We start from the raw sequence: 17,475 nt of genomic DNA on the forward strand, positions 1-17,475 counted from the left end.
CTTTGTTAATATGCAAGATGCTCTCCAGTTTATTTGGATCTTCCTTTAAATAAGTGACAGAACTTGATACCAGTCTGGGATGTACTGGGAAGCAGAATGCAGTTGTAGGTGGAAGACCTTGCTGTCTGTATCCTTGCCCTCCCAGTGATGTGGGAAACTGTCCAGCTGAAGCCTCCAGAGCCCGTCATCTTTTGTGTGCTTCATATTACGATAGTTTTAATGGATACCAACCCACTGCTCTTACCGTATGTGCTGACTGCATTCAACCTCACCTGCACAGAATAAGTGCCTTTGGCACTGAGTAAGGAAGGGGGAAAAAACTATATTAGATAATGTGATACTGTCAGCTGAGACTAACTCACAGGCAGGTTATAGAAGTGACGAACTGTGCCACTAAGACCGGCACATCAGAATTCGCTCTTGTAAGGCCAGCTTAACCCTAATGGGTTTCGTGCTCAGAGCCATGTGAAAGGGACTGTGCTACTTGCAGATGCTATTCCAGTCTTCCCAGTAGTCTGTCTTCCATGGAGCATGGACTACTAACGCCTTCCCTGGCATTACATCTATTCCAAAGAGTTTATTGCCTTAACTCAGCTGGTTATAGGCTGGTTCCAGCAGAGTCAGTTAATGTCTGCATCAGGCTCTGCAGCACCGTGTAAAGTCAGAGCCAGTTTGTGCCAGGGTCAACTAAAAAGCCACCCCGAAACGTGAAGGATGGGAAGTGGGTGTGCATGCCTGCCTGGCTCTGCATGGGACCAGCTAGAGCCTGGCAAGGCCAAGGTTGAGTTTGTGCTAATAAATTATGCCTAGCGAAAACTGCCTGCATGTAATCTTCTCTACCCAGAGAAGACTTAAGGTGCTCTTTCCAGCTTCTTCTTTCTCCTTTTAATCCAGCATACAAGCTGTATCAGCCTCAGTTATGCTGGAAAACAGAGAGTTGATAGACAGAGCCTAAAGCACAGAGCCAAGTCAATGTGTACTGGAGTCTGCAAGTGCATGTGATCTATATTTTCATTATGTTGTAGCCTGACATCTATGGGTTTGTGGCTAGAGGTGATGCCTGTGTAAGATATTGCTGGCTTTCAGTGATGCAGTATGGTCAGTTGCAGGAGCCAAAGCTTTATTCTCTGCCATATAAAAATGATGCTGTTAAACAAACAAGCAAAACCCTTAAAAGCCTAAAACTCAGAGAATGTTAGCAAGCTAATTACCTTTTCAATAGGTTTATTCACATTTTCCATTTTTTGCTTTCTCTTTGGTTTTCACAATGAAAACAGACTAGACAGTTTTACCTCTTTGCTCCTGCACAAGCACAAGGTGACAATATTTAAGTTCTGAACAATATAAAGGAAGCATTCACATTGAGCAAAACTCTCTTTTTATTGGAATAAGAGGGGAAAAAATTCCATTGTGTTTGTCTTGTCTGTTGATTGTTTTTTCTTCTGTCATACTAAAAGTGTGGTTCTAACTGATCTCATCAGTCTTGTTCGAACAAAATATTTAAAAAGTGCTTAATTTTAATTATGGGAATAGTGCTGTTGACTTTAAGGGAAGCTTTATTGAGCCCTCATTATATAATTTTATTTTTAGATGTGCATCTCTCAGTATGAATTTACAGTATTCCAGTGTATTCTAATAAGGACTCCACATATTGCTGGCTTTCAGCTTGCCTCACTTAGATTTATTTATTACTTACAACTTAATGTAATTAAGAAATTATTTAGACAATAACAAGTAGCAGTACTTTTCAGCCTTTTCTGATTTGTGAATCCTTATGGGTGTGGATCCCTCGAGAAACTACACATGTGGAGATTGTTAAGGAGCATATATGAATTTGCTTTTTCCTTTTTACCTTTTATGGACCCTTTAGAAGCAGTTCACACATTGCTTCTTTAGGGGTGGAACAGCAAGTTGAAAGTCACTAAACTGAAGTGTTAAACATTTTGGGGGGTTTGGTTTGGGCTTTTCTGTTATTTTTTTCTCCATGAAGACCAGGAATAATTTCATTTTAACCTATTTGTTCAACAAAACTTACTCTTCTAGATTCATACTGATCAGATTTTATACCTTCATGGTATATTTCCTTATCTTGTCCCTTATTCATATCCATGAATACCTTCATGGATATGTCCTTAACTTGTTCATTAGTACCTTGATGTAGACATCACTTTTTCCTCATATCTTTGTTTTTGTCTATAAGCTGCAGGTTATAGATAGCATCCTGCAAGAGCAGAGGTCTGATTGCTGGTGGCATTCTACAGAGGCAGGAGGGCCTGCCTGTGTGAAACAGGAAAAGGATCAGATCATGGTTCCTACATTTCCATCACCTGCTTGTTTTAATCAGACAAAAATTGATTGTTTACTTCTTAGTATGTTATCTGTGGCCATAAATTGTAACTCTTCTCCTTTTAATTTTCATGACAAACTTTCAAAGATTTTTTCCTTTTTTTTTTTTTTAATAACATGACTTTAAAAGCTTTTTTATATTAGAAGAGCTTAAAGTCCTTGTTTGTGGATTGTATGTATACATATTCCTGGCGTTGTGTAAACATTTTCTAGCAGCAGAGAATTTCTTTTAAACTAGGTTTTTGTTTGAAGAACATGCAGCTAATCCTCTGGCTACAAAATTCATCATGTTAAGCTACTAAAACAGAACTTAAATATTTATGCTAGTTGTTCGTTAAGTGCAAATAGTGACCCTTCTCGGCAGGTATCTCTAGTGAGATTGTCCATATAAGAAACTTCTCCCTACTATGTGGAATTCATAACAATAATGTGTGCGTTGATGAAAATGTTAACTAATTCCAGTGAAAGAACAGCCGAATGAAAAGAAGTACTTCAATGTACTTTTTCTTGGGAGCTTTTGAAACGATCAGAGCGAACAGCTTGAGTTCTTACTGTTTTATGTATCAGACAGTCCATTTGTTTTGTTTGCTTTGTTTTGTGAGTGTTTACCCTATTAGAGAGTAAATATTTTGAATGGTTGTGTGTGAATCTCCTATGAATAATGACTGAGGACTTTTATATCTTAAGATTACAAATTGTCACTTGTGTAAGCTTTTGTTTTCTGTTACAGGTTGGGAACACCACAGTTATCTGTTGTATTAGAAGCAGTTGTGTACACTTCTTATAAGACCTCTTGTGTTTTGATGTAAATTCGCATGAGATGTGTGTGTGTGGATTCCCCTTTAGCGATGTCTGTTTTCTTCAGATTTTACTTACAAGAGCTGAATTAATAACTGACTGCTTTTACTTTTCAAAGGTACTGCAACAGCCACCTGCAGGTACTTGGCTTTATACCGAAAAAGGAGAGGAAGAAAAAGAATGATCCCATAGAGGAGGTAAAGGTCAGGCATCAGATGGATGCTATGGCCTTCAGTCTGACAGTGCCCACCCTGGCCTTGAAGATGCCCAATGGACTGGATGGGATGTCCCTCTCCCCTCCAGGGGCTAGGCTTCCTCTCCACTACCTGGAGGCAGAATTAGAAGACCCCTTTGCTTTCAACGAAGAGGATGATGACCTAAAGAAAGGGGCAACAGTGAGGAAAAAGTTGCAGAGCAAGTTGGCTCAAAACCGGCAGCGCCAGAGAGAGACAGAGATTTTAAAAGTTCGCCAAGAGCACTTTAGCCCCCTTCCTGCACCTTTGCAGCAGCAGCCTCTGCAGCAGCAGCACTCCCATCTGCCACCTTCATCAGCTTCGTTAAAGCCGACAGGGCTACCGCAGGGCGTAGTCTGCAAGTCACCTCAACCTCCGAACACCAGCCTACCAATGCAGGGAGTGGCACCCACCACACACACTATAGCACAAGCCCGGCAGTTGTCTAACAAGAGACCTCTGCCTCTCCTGCCACCCTCTAGGGCTCCTGTCACGGACCCTCCAAGGACTGATCGGGTCCTCATGAAAGCCACAGCCTTTTCTCCGCACTCGTCCTGCATGAGCCGGCTACAGAGACTGGTGAAACTGTGCACTCGAAAACAGCAGCTGGACACTGATCTGTTTCCACATTTAGGTGGGTAGATAATAGATGCACTGCCTGCTTATTTTTTAGCCTGAAACCAAAAGTCAGAAGGGGAATGTCTTCCTAGCCGTGTCCTGCATTTGAGTGTGGTCCTTACAGAATAACTCTGAACTAGGTAATCTCTTGGTGTTTTCTTTAGCCCTGTTCTCTATGAAGGGAATGCCTGGAACCATCGCATATAGTTTGTGGCGTTTTGGTTGTTTATTCTTCTTAATGTCCTGTTAACCATTTGAGAAATCAAACTGAGGTGCAGAAAGCATTGCTTGGGTGATACAGACATCATACAGAAGGTTTGCAACTTGAGTAGTAAAGGTGGCACAGCTGTACCTACATGAATGGATGAGGTTAGATTGAATGTTAAATATGCGACAAGTGCACATTATAAAATGAGTGCAAGTAGAAGTTTGGAGATTTGGCCCATTGTTCTGTGCAGATCCAAATTTCCAGTTGACTTGACAGGGAAAATTGGAACATGAGAGAATTTTTCTTGACTGGGCCTATTCTGGGCTCGTACAGAATGTCGATAAACAAAAGCAAAAGATTACTGCAGGAGGGCAGCACCGTTACAGAAGGTAATTGGAGGGGTGGAGTCTTGTCCACATACCAGTGCAGGAATAGTCTCCTCCTTACATATTATCTAGAAACTGTAATAATCAATTGCTGCTTGTGAAAATGTAAGTAAATATAACCAACTTGCTGCTATGGCAATAGTGCTCTATAAAGCTTTAAAAAGGCAGCTGATTTTGTGGCTTATTTGGTTATGAATACAGACCTAGGAACACCTAGCTGTCCTTGTTATCTCCCTCACCCTCCAAAGTTACCTTACTTTTCCACTTAGTTTTAGGTTGTACTTTTCTAACAAGTAAAATACTGACAGGGAAAAGGGAAACAGGAGTCAGTGTGTGATATTAGAGCAGGAATGCCATTTATGATGTTTAAAAAAAACAACCAAGAGTTCAGATAAATCTGGACGTTCTTCATATAACATCTTATTTAATTGCAAACATCTGTAATTTTTGCTATTTCAATTAACCTTTTTTTATTTTGCTGTTAAGATCTGCCCTTTGGCACTCATGGGATAGCTTGACTATTTGTTCAGAAGATAATTAGCAATCCCATAGCATGTCTGCAAAGGACGTTGTTCTTCAGAAAACTGCTTTGATGGTCCTACATATAATGCAGGTCTTCTGAGGAATAGCAGCTCCAGAGGCACTTCTGAGTGTCACAGACCCCAATAGCTTAGAAAGTGACCTGCATTTTGAAAGACTGTAGGAAGACCACTTTCTGTGTTTAATGTTTTACCTTCTCAAGTGGTGAAGAGAATACATTTTCCTAAAAAAGAGGCATAGTAAAAAAACTGATTAGACCTATAAATGTACAGTTATGCAGATGCATAACTGTATGTGTATGCAATTAGAACATTTTGCAATTAGAACATTTGGCAAAGTAATGGAATTCACATATTAATTTTGTGAGAGTGGAAAATATATTTGTTATTTATTAATAACATGCCTTAATACTAAAGACTAGTTATGCCAGTTCAGAGAATTTCAGGATTTCTTTTTTATGATAGAGTAGCCTAGAGATGACTGCACAAAATCTTTAAAAAGATGTAGCCAGTTTTATTTGTACCTACATCAGAGCCATGTAATTGGATATTAATGTAACTGTAGTCTTCAGCGTGAGTATAGCTGAATCTGGATTAGATTTTATTCCTTCATTTCAGCAGTACCCATTAGAAGCAAAACAGCTCAACCTCTAATTTTATTTTTAAACTTTGGGTAAATAATTTGTTACATGGTATCAATTGTGGACATCTGTATCCAATGATTAAGTTGTTTTTTCATTCCTTTATGGAAGGGGTGAGAGTAAAAAAAGTTGCAAGTATAATTCTGGCATTTTATCAAATGTCTTAAGATATCTTAATTTACTTCAAATGCATATCTTAAAAATAGGAATGAAGAATACAATTTTCAGGATGCTGAAGTTCCTGAAAAACAGGGTTTCTGGTTTATGTTAGTGTTGCTTCTAAATGATGAAGGCAGTCCTGACAATTGTATTCCAAGTGTGTGTGTCTGACTCTGCAAGTAGGTGACCAAGTACTGATGCATTTCCCGAATTCAAAGCATCTAACTTCAGAATTATCTCAGATATAGTCATTTAGATTATTTTTAGCAAAAATAAAGTGCTCCTTAACTCTATCCGAACTGCTGCTCTGTTTTCAAGGAGCACACAAGAAAGTGAAAAAGTAATAATGCTGGCTTGTAAACGCAGCTATGGGATTTTATCGCACCTGCTGCAAGGAACTGGCAAGAATTTCACTGGATGTGGGAGAGAGAAGGAAAAACTGCAAAAGATGAAGCTCCAGATAAAATGTTCTGCCTGAGAACTTAATGGACTCTGTTTCTGGCCGTCATGTTCAACGATTGTGTTTAGCTTGACTAACTGAGGCTGCTGGATCAATAAGTTGATCCTACTGCATCATCATTAAGCGAAAGCATGCTGCTTAGTAAAAGTGCAGGAGTATTTGCATCTCTCTCTTTAGCTCTCTTTTTCATGCTAATGTATGCATTTGGCAGGCAATTACAGAGATTGAGCAGAGGAACATCCTGTGTAGCTGTGTATCTAACTGTCCATGCTGCTCTGTCTTACAGTTGTGGCACAGAGCAGGGGTCAGAATATAAACAGAAATGAAAGTGGCCTACTTAGATCATATGGTATTTAAAATTGCCAAGCAGTCAGTTCTTTGTGGCAGGGACTTCTCTCTTACCTTGTCTCTAAAGATTCCATGTGCTTGGTATGAAAGCTTGTGATATTTTTCTGTGGGTAAGAAAGCTGGTGATTTTTCTTCCACTGTTTATGGATAAAGAAGCCAATAAGGATTTTAAAAGGAAAACTCAAATTTGACAAAAATCAGTTCATGCTATTTGCACACTGTAATGGAGCTGTTACTATAACTTTTCCTGTGTAATTGAGAATATTATATGATTTAATCAAACATGATTATGCTTGTGACTATACTACACATTCATCTTCTGTGCCTTAGGTTGCTCAGAGACTTATGTGAGGTGGATACACTTTTCATCCAGCTTTCATGTTTTCAATTCCCTTAGGGCTGGATTGGTCTGAAGACAGTGGAGAAGAGTTGGAGGATTCAGAGCAAACCTCCCCTTACCAGGTTGCGTGGTCTATCCGAGAAACCCTCGGCTATGAGAGACATGAGTGAGTATGATTCTTTAGTATTCATGCTGGCCTTGATGGAATAAATCATGTAAATGTGAGTTTCACTTCAAGTGGAGTCAGTGAAACCTAAGCACTTGTTGAGTTCTTTGCTGAAACAAAGGATTGTTTGAACTCATTTGTTTGTAAGAGCTATGAAAAAACCAACTTGTCGCCTTCTGTCCCAGTTTCCACCTATCTTGGAGACCTTTGTGCAGTCTGCTATCGGAAGGATGCATCAGGAAAGAATTTAAGCTTATTTGCCTAAATTTAATTGAGTTTAGTGGGATTTGTTCATGAACTTGCGTGCCTTACTGAGTAGAGGTATTTCCTGAATTAGAACCAAATGAAAGGAGTTGCTATTGGTTTCCTGTCTTTCCTACTATTTGTGAATAACTTTGTTAGTAAACTTGCTACATTTTACTCATTAATCCTTATGGTAATTGTGCAGGATGTAGTTTTAATGTGTTTTTTTAAAGGGCATGGCATTTCTTTTCATAATTAAGTGTTGAATAAATGTCAAATAGTGGGGAGCATTTGAAGGGAAGTGATGTGATTGAAGGGATAAGCAGAGCAGGTATTAGCTGCTGGTGCAGAAAGGCTTATGATGTTCTCCATATACTGCTAAGTCCTGAATCTGAACTTACAGCAGGATATGGTAATATATGTCTATTAATGTAAATTTTAAGGTGCAAAGTTAAAGCAAAGCATCCCAAGCATAGTATTGTAACAAAACTGAAGCATGTTGATAACAAAAGGAAATTGGGGTCTCAGTAACGTTTGATTGTAGTTTCTATATTGTGATTCTCTTTCACTATGCAACTGGACTTTTTGATACTACAACTCTCTCCCATTTGTTTAATTTTTAAATATCACAGCTAGAGTAATGATGTTAACGAAATGTTATTTTGTTGTTACATGGAAATTCTGAAACTTACCAGAACTTCTTACCATCTCTAAAGATTGTCCACAGAGTGAATAAAGCTGTATCTCTGTCATCAGGACAGACACCAGGATACTAAATACTGAGAGCCTTTGGTGAATCAAAGCTTAATAGCAGTGTGTAGACTTCCCTTTTTTAAAAGAAAGGGTTTTTTCTGTTATGAATGACCATTGTTTTTTAGGGCATCAGCAGTCAGAGAGAGAGTGAGCTTTCACAAACATTAGTTTTAACTTAAAAGGCAACTTTTAAATAAACTGTTTTGGGAAAACGTGAACAGACTTTCAGACTTTTAAATCATACATAATTTTCAAAGCAGATATATCTATTAAATAACTTCCCTTACGCTCTTCTCTCTTTGACATTTGATCTGGTTCTTCCATAGATCCTTGTTTTTTTTGTCAGCTTATAAAGGTCATCTCTGTGTGTTTTGTCTTCTATTTGTCTTAACTTCCTTTGGATTCTTCCTACTGTTTTCACATACTGAGAGAAAATAATACCTTGTCTTGACATTTTCTGTTCCATTCTAGCATTTTATGCACTTCAATTAAACACTGTCTTAACTAAATCATGATAGATAAATTTTTGTATGGTACTGGCTGCTTTTGTACTTCCATCAGCCTGCCCAGTGTTAGCCCTTCAACAACTTTCCTAATTTTGTTTATGGATAAACATTGATACATTCACTTGATGTCAGCCTTCTAAGACTTTAATTCCTATTCTTCAAGCTTCTGTAGAGGTTTTTATTACCTGAAATGTTTCACTTTGACACTTTTGCAATGTGGTCTGCCTGCTGCTGAAGATGAATTAGTTCGGACTATTTTTTGTGGGTGATTTGATTTGTCAAAAATGTCTTGCTAATCCGGCGGTGTAGACTGGTGGCTCCTAACTTAGTCAGCCAATGACTTGTTACAACCCTGAATTTTGGAGGCTAATTTTACCAGAAAACCAATGAAGACTGTTTCCCAAAACCTTTAGATTCTGAAATCACGTACCTAAACCTATGGGAATTTACTTACTGTTTTTCATAGTAAAATTAAAGCTATTTTTTCTCTGTTCATTTGTGTCTGAGCTTGTGGTCCCTGTGTGAAAGGGATGACCCTCCACCAGCTAGCTGGATTCTGTCCTTTTCCATTTGACTTCCATTTGACTCTGTGGGAGACAACGGGAGGGATGCTTCTCAGAACGGATTAGTAAAAGAAAGGGAACAGTTAATTTCTGCATTACTGGACAGCTTGTTCTCTGCATTTCTGGTTGTGTGATTGTGGGGGGAATCCTCTAACTTTCTGTTGAACTTCTTGTGTGATACTCTAGCTGCTCTTAAACGCTCAAAAATTCACCAGATTGGTTTAAAATTAATGTCTTAACAGTAATACATTTTTGAGTTCACTTGCCTTCAGGCCTTTTAATCTGTAAAGTCATATTGTTGCAGTCATCTGTGGAAACACGGGCCAAATGTTTGCTTTTATTATTCTGTCCTTTAATTTTGAAAAATGGGGTTCCTGTGGTTGCAGGATTCTGGGATGCAGTGCTTCAAGGCAGGCACAAATGTTTGAGTTCAGATAGTAGGACAGGAGTTGGCACTGGGCGCAGTGCAGGCAGGGTGGCTGGCAGGGAAGGCTGCTGGGGTGAGAGGAATTCCTCGTGGGAGCAGCAGTTCGGAGGGAAAGCAGGGGCTGTTCCCTGCCGCAGATTAGTGAAGCTTCCCCCCAGATGATTCAATTACTGGGTGTTGTAGCTTAGAAAGTGCTGGAAAACAAATGACTAAAACAAAGTAGTTTTTCACTTCCTACGGTGAAATATAGATAAAGCGAGCGTTTCAAGTAGCAAGTTTGAAAAGGGAGTGTGGGGATTGGAGTCCCTTCTCATACCAGCTCACTCAAAGGAGCAAATATCTAAACTGTATTGTCAAAGTTGGATTTAATAACTCCCAATAACTAGAAGAACTAAAAGGAAGAAGGAAAGGTTCTTCAAATCCCTCCTTACAGAGGGTTTTGAAGTACAGTTGCTGGTGTGTCTCAGAGTAGAGAGCATGTTCTCCTGGTTCCCTGATGGTGCCTGACTGCTCGCGCTACCCTTTTGCTCTTCTTTTCTGCTGCTTCGTGCTGCCTTTGTTTTCTTCATGAACACTCAGCAGTAATTCCCCTGATGTTTACACATGGCAATCTTAAAGGGAACGGTTGGAAAGAAGCATTTTGGATTATCAAATGGTTTGCGTGCACTTTCAGAAATCTTTTAGAAAATGAAATGCCACACATTAAGTTGAACTTCAGAAGTTATATATGCAGCTTAAGACAATAAACTAAATAGCAGTTGGTAAACTTGTTTATGAAAGGTCAACAATAAAAGTACCTTTTGGTTTCAGTACTTGCCTAGCAAAAAAACCCAAGGAGGTGTTACTGTGATATTTTTAGGTTTCTTTGAACATATAGATATGTTTTGGTTAATCTTACTGGCCTGGAAACAAAATTCTGAATAAGCTTTTAGAAACTGTTTGCCTCAAAATAAGTCCTTGTCCACTGCAGGCATGATTTCTTTCTATGTCTTGTATATATTTCTTCATCTAGTTTTTTTAAATTATCTCATAAACTGCAGTTCAAAATATTTTAACATACAATGACTTTTTTCTGTCTATTTCAATGGGAGGGAAGTAAAAAGTCTCAAATATAGAGATATTTGCATTAAAAACCACTCTTTCCACCCAAAAGAAACACTTTATTTCCCTAAGGAATATTCTTTTCTTTTCTTAAAGTTAATTTGTAACTATATTTAAAATTAAATCAGTATGTCTGCAACTTTGTTTCAAAATCTTGGCCCAGAGCAGTAATGAAATACCTAAGAAGACAGACCTATATCTCACTGATCCCATCCATGTATTCCTGTTTTCTATTAATACATTGGAAAAAAGGAAAATCTGTATTAAATAGCACACAATTAAACTTTTCTAAACAGGTTGTTTTTCCCAGTAGGCATTCTTTCCTAGGAGATTTTAAAAGTGTATTTTCTTTTCATCTTCAATGTGAAAATATTTTAAACATTACAGATGTTAAATATTTTTAACAGGTTGTATTTGCTGCTAAGCATTTAATTGCAGAGGTTAATTACTTGTAATTTACACTTCTAGAAAATATTCTGTGATCTGTTTTAACGAACAAAATACATAGTATGGTTGACTTTACATAAAACTTTATAAAAATGTGCATTGGTGTCAAGGCAGTGTTTGCTCCTGCGGAGTTTTTGTGGGCAGCCTTAGTGGAGATGGATGCAGTGTCTTAAATTTAGCCTGCGTGTGAATGGACTAAGATTTTCCAGAAAGGAAAGTAGGTCTTAGTTATATTGCCTTTCAGGGACAGCTATTCTGCCTGCATTTCTGGATCTTACTTTATTTAGTAAATATCATGGCCGGTATTTTGCATCTCTTCTATCATCAGCTAGTTGTGGTCCGCTTTGCTGTGTGCAGGTTTGGATGGCAGCTCATTCAGTCTCGCTGGCCAAGCTCTGCAGTCTGAACCTTGGGAGCTTTTGATTTGCTTCATTTGTTTGGACTTATTTTCTTCCCCCTGCCCTTCCTTTGTTTTACAGATAGGAAAGTTAGCAAAAAGTTTCTCTGTTCTATAAGGAAAAACTTAAAGGAAAAACTGAACAAGGTCTGCTTTGCTTAGATTCAGTGCACGCCCTTTGTTGCTCTATAAACAAAAAAATCATTCTGCAAACTAGTGCTTGTTGTGGAGGACTGCAGGGTAGCTTCATGGACCTTGTTGTTTTAACAAGTCCCAGTGATGATTTTATTATGTTTCATAATTTTTACTTCATTAACTGAATGTGTTGACGTGGTTTGATGGTTTTGGTGATATGTGCCTGGACATTCAGAAAGCCAAGATAAATGGGAAAAGGCTTTCTTAAGCAAACAAAGAATTGGATCAGTCCTTCGTCTGGTTATTGTTTAGCCATGGTCTGATTTTTCCCTCGGTACCTTTGGAGTTAAATGTGAATTTCTTCTCCATGGCTATACTGTAACTCAGCTTTAACTCTGCAGCAAGGGGAAAGCAGTATCAACTGCTAGCTGTGTGAGCATGTATTTTGGTTTAGGAAGGAAAACACCACCTGGCAGACTAAGAGGAATTGGAAAAGGTCAGCAGTTTTGGTACTTGTTAGAATTTGACCATCTTTGCCAGCATGACCTTTCTTCAATAAATTTCCACTACATAGTTCCCCACCCTTGTCCTCTCCATTAATTGCACTTTGATTTAAGAATTTGTCTCATTTGCTGAGACATTTACAGTAAATAAAGGTTAACAGTATAGATTTTTTTTTCTGAACAGCAGGCTCCAGGCATTTAAATGTGTCAGACTTGATGATAAATTGATGTAATCTCTAATAATGACATACTAAGAAGGGTAAGTACCTTTAGAATTCAAAAGGGATCCTGCTCTTACCATTTCTCAAGCATCCCTGCCTGATTTCGGCCTTTGGATGTTTGTGGGGCCAGAAGATGGATGCCAACTTAACAATTCTATTAAAATGACAAATGACCTACCTTGAAAAAAACCCACACTTAAAGCCCATTTGTTTTTATTTTCCCTCCTTCAGGTCCGATGATGACAATGCAGATGACAGGAGTTCCAGGGTGACCAGACTTTGCACTTACTTTCAGCAGAAATACAAGCACCTCTGCCGCCTGGAGCGGGCAGAATCTCGTCAGAAGAAATGCCGGCATACACTCCGGAAAGCCTTGCTGCAGGCGGCCAGCAGAGAGCCGGAGCATGCTGGGCAACTGATACAAGAACTCCGAAGAGCTACGTGTGCTCATACCAGGTTAGACCTTCCCCTGTGACTGCAGTAACCCAGGGTCTGGAGAGGGTAGAGATGGGCAGAGTATCCAGCAGCTGAAATGCTGAACTCTGAAACTGGTAGGCATGCACAAGGCAGAATAACCATGACACATAAATGTCTGTCAGTGGAGTAGAATAAGTATGGCATACAGTGTTTTCCATGAAGACAGGCATTCTCCAGCTTTGTGTTTTAAAATGTGGATTGTTTGTTCAGCAGTATCTGGGCCTAGTTTCTTAAATGTCATGAAGTTAGTGGCCTGCTAAAATTTATTCTTATTAATTAATCTATGTATTTTGGCTGCCTTCAAATATCTGGTACTTTACTAAGCCCAGTTCTTTAGAAGGTGTGCAGTCTGGTCTGCAGTTCACTGCTTCAATTCAGATTTTGTTTTTCAGACAGCTTTTTTTGAAAAGTCTGTACCTCCTCTTACTTCTCTTCCCAGCGAATCAAACTTAAGCTCATGCTTTTTGTTAGATTTAACTCAATCTAACATTAAATGAAACTTGGCAACAAGATAAATATCTTCTAACAACTCTGAAGGTTACCTTCTGTGGGAATTCTTTCTAGATAATGTCAACATCCCTCCAGCTCTCAGCATACTGAGAGTTGGTTGATTCATATTTGCGCAGAAACAGAGTAAGTCTGAACCCTGCCATTATGTCTGGGGTACCAGGAGCATCTTTTTGCTGTTGTGGTTTTCCTTTACAGGATGTGTGACTGGGGGGGGGTTGGGGAGGCTAACATGAGAGGCAGGCTGGAGCAGGGTCCTGAGAGTATATTCTGGTTACGGGATGCTTTTGTTCCTGGACCGTGGGCTGTGGTTCATGACAGTTGGAGGGTTTATTGTTAGGGAGGTGGCATGATGCTGAAGAGCTGCTCAGAGGTGCGATGTAGAGGTACATTACTAGTTTACAAAGTTGTGTAAATGTCTCCAAACTTAAACTACAGCAAAATCTTTCCAGAACTGGCAAGCTCTTGCTGTTTTTTCTTTTCCGTTATTTTTGCCTTTTATTACACAAAAAGATTACGTTGTTTTGGGTAGACTGGCAAAGCCAGGTATGCCTGTCATCACTGCTCTGGTTAATTTAAGTAACCACAGAGTCTCTTCAGTTACGAAATTTTTCACAGGAGTAATATTGCTAACTAAAACTTTGCTCAGTCAAAGTGCAGTTGATGACAGAAATGGCTGAAGGAAAACAGTCAGGCTACAGACAGCTTTTTGTCAACCTAGAAAACAACGTGTACAGAGGTGAAATTCAGGCCTGGAATCGCCAGCTTTATCTACATGAAGGTGACAAACGCCTTGAGAGCAGGCTAACACCGAGCGAGCTGTGTAATGCTTGCAGTACTCATCCACACTGCTGTCTGGTTGCCTGCTTGCAGCTCAGGCTCAAAGCATTGAGGCTGTGCTGAGGAAGCGCTCAGCTCCGGGCACCTGCTGGTGGATTGGGCTGTAGCACATTGATGAAGGAGAGCTTTTACCCATGTTGAGCATGCTCAGGCTCTGCCACTCCAGAGCTCAGTCTAAGTTTGTCTGAGCATATGCTTGCATGTAAGCTCTGGGGATGCTCGGCATGTTTTGATTTATGAACAGGCTTGGAAGTGCACTTGACTGTCCATGTAGACATACCCAATATATTGTACTCCAAAGACTGACCTCATTTTAAGGGTCACCTGTGTTGACACTCACTTACTGCTGTCCTTGGCTCTGTTGCAGGGTGTTGTAATATTTACGTGGTAGTGGCACACAGCACCTCTCATTACAATTAATGCCCTGTGAAATAAACAATAATCCTGTTACTGCAGTCACACCTTCACCTGTCATTGACATCTATTCTGTATCCCTGTGTAGAGTCTGGTAGTAGTGTGCACCCACCTGGATCACGACACACACATATGTGTGTTATAATTTTTCATCCTACTGTGCCACATTCAGTGCAATAGTTGTGCTAAGTAACCACCTGAGACTGGGTTTTTGTCTCTAAACTCTTTTATGCTTTTTTTTCAGCACAAGTCAAGTGAGGCAGAGAGATGCAGAACCAACAACCTGTAGTGGGACTTCGAAGGGAGAACAGTGCACTAACAAGGCCCTTCCATTCACCAGGCATTGTTTTCAGCGTATCCTCTTAACTCTGTTCGGGAGTTGCATTCAGGCATGGAAGCTGTTCTGGTTTAGGGGTTTTTGTTTCTTAGGTTTTTGCAATGACAAATAAGTTTTCACAAAAAAATACCTATTCGTTAGTGTCTTATCAACTACTTTGCTTTTAATTTGTCTGTGTGATTTGGGTGTGTAGACAGTGAAGATAAGTAGTTTGCCACTGGTATCTATCATGGTCACATTGGTTTACTTTGTAAGCTGTGTTTAGTAGGCGCAAGAAGCCTTTACAAAAATGATCATCTTGGTACAACGATGACTTGGTACAAACCACATGGCTTTCAGCCTCATGGCTTTCATCCAGTTCTTGGTAGGTAGACTAACTACCTATGAAGGGTTTATGGGAACAAGTTTTTACACATAGTATAAAAAGATGGCTTACACTGACTAGAAAGATGGAAATCTGATACTTTGCATTGTTTAAACAAGGAGAATAGAAAGAGTCTATTCCAGACAGAAACCAAATTCTGGATGAGGAAGAATTTCCAGTGCTGGGGATTTCAAGGAAAGTCTGAAAAGGATGTTAAGAGTCAATGCATGAAGGTCGCAGAAAGGACGGAGCACATTAGATGTGAGGTTTGATTCTGAAGGCTATAAACAGGCAGACTTCTGACCTGGAATACTTATGAATTCTGCAGACTTTGTTGTTTTTGTTTTTAGCTGAAGAATTGTTGGCGCTTTTGTTGCAGTGACTCTTTTTGTCTGAGCTTTTGCTTTTGGTATTTTAAGTAACTAGTGCTGATCTGTTCCAGTTGTTATCAGACTGCAGCACCTTTTCAATCTTTTAGGTTTGCAGATGCTTTGTTTTTCTTGGTTGATTTTTGCAGGCCCCTTAAAAGTAGTCTGCAAAGCAGTTCAAAACCTCTCTGAGAGAGCATCATGGTGTGCAGCTGTGCTTGGGATTTGTCTCATGATTCTGTTTTTTTTTTTAATTTTTTATTTATTTTAAAGGTTTTTTTGAAGTGTTCTTGCTTCTTGGTGTGCGTGGAGCAGAGAAGTCAAGACTAGTGATTTTGCATTTGTGCCCATTTTTTCCCCTCTGCACTTTCTTCTCAATGGAAACAGTCTCTCCTAAAATGAGCAGGCTCTTGGTTCTGACCCATCCGTCCAGGTCTGCCATCTGGACTGGTCTGCATGTTTTCCATTTTCTTTGTCCTTTCTTTTGTGTTTTAACATTTTCTGAACATACATAGTGATGTTCAGGTCTGAGAACTGTTCAGGATGGAAGGAGTGCTTCTAATGTTGTTTGAAAAAACACAATGAAATATCTGTTTGATTTGCTCTAAGTCTGGAAACACTTTCACTCCTGCAGGGGATTTTTCTGAAGGAAATCTCAGCAAGCTTACGTTTGGATTTACTTGACCTTTCTGTCTGATTGCACATATTCTTTTTTTCAGAGGAGCAGGAAGGATCTTGAAACTTCTTTGTCTGTGCTCTAAAGATAAATGCCAAGAATGTACCTTAAAGGATTGAATTAAGAAATACTCTTTCTTTAATGTTTTGGTATGGATTGTCATTAGTCTGTAAGGAAATAGTCCTGTTGACTACACTGTTCCAACTGCTGCTATTGATCTATTGATTAAGACTCCAGGAAAAGGCGTCTTTTTGCTAAGAACTCATTAGTGAAATGGCTGCTTCCATAAAACTATCTCAATATATAATAAAATGATTAGAGATTCTGCATGAATGCAGTTTTTCACTTTAAAAGTTGGGTTTGAGCCTTACCTAGCTTTGAACTTGAATAACAAAGTTAAGGTACTCATTAAAAATAACATCTACGGACAGGTAGAGTTGAAGGCTCTGATCTTCATCAGATTGATAAATCAAAGGGCGTTCCTCCATCATTGCCTCGTGTGTTATTCCTGATGCAGAAATGCACAGATATCTTATTGAACCGTTCTCAGCAGCTCTTCTCAAGTTGCACAGCCAAGTTTGCGGATGGTCAACAGTGCTCTGTGCCAGTTTTTGACATTACACATCAGACACCTCTGTGCGAAGAACATGCCAAAAAAATGGTAAGTACAAAGCCAAAACTGTGATTATTTGTGTATTGGGATGATCAGGAGTTTTAGCCCCAGTCTTTCTATGAACTCTTGCTTGACCACTAGCAAGTTTATGAACTTAAGAGCTCATTTCCTTTTATTTTTCTCAAGAGGGTAAAACATGCCAAACATTCCCAATTAGTATAAAGTATGTTGTGAAAATCTTTTACATACTTTTGAGGATATAATAAAGTGTGCATGAGAATATGCTTCTCTGGAAGAAATTTGATTCCTCTCGTGAATCAAGAAATAGAAAATCGTTGTGA

At 39.2% G+C, this 17,475-nt stretch overlaps 1 protein-coding gene across 4 annotated transcripts in view; it reads left to right on the forward strand.

Annotated features, from left to right (window-relative positions):
• Positions 1–17,475, forward strand: part of INO80D (INO80 complex subunit D) — a 46,284-nt gene that overhangs the window by 12,598 nt on the left and 16,211 nt on the right. For all 4 annotated transcript variants that reach the window (XM_075511460.1, XM_075511457.1, XM_075511459.1 and 1 more), the window contains 5 exons: positions 3,263–4,011; positions 7,134–7,242; positions 12,770–12,994; positions 15,021–15,130; positions 17,049–17,182. In XM_075511460.1, the coding sequence (XP_075367575.1) occupies positions 3,263–4,011; positions 7,134–7,242; positions 12,770–12,994; positions 15,021–15,130; positions 17,049–17,182 (1,327 nt within the window). The remainder of the gene's footprint in view (positions 1–3,262; positions 4,012–7,133; positions 7,243–12,769; positions 12,995–15,020; positions 15,131–17,048; positions 17,183–17,475) is intronic.

Source organism: Mycteria americana, chromosome 9 (genome assembly GCF_035582795.1).
Source record: "Mycteria americana isolate JAX WOST 10 ecotype Jacksonville Zoo and Gardens chromosome 9, USCA_MyAme_1.0, whole genome shotgun sequence".
Classification (NCBI taxonomy): Eukaryota; Metazoa; Chordata; class Aves; order Ciconiiformes; family Ciconiidae; genus Mycteria; species Mycteria americana.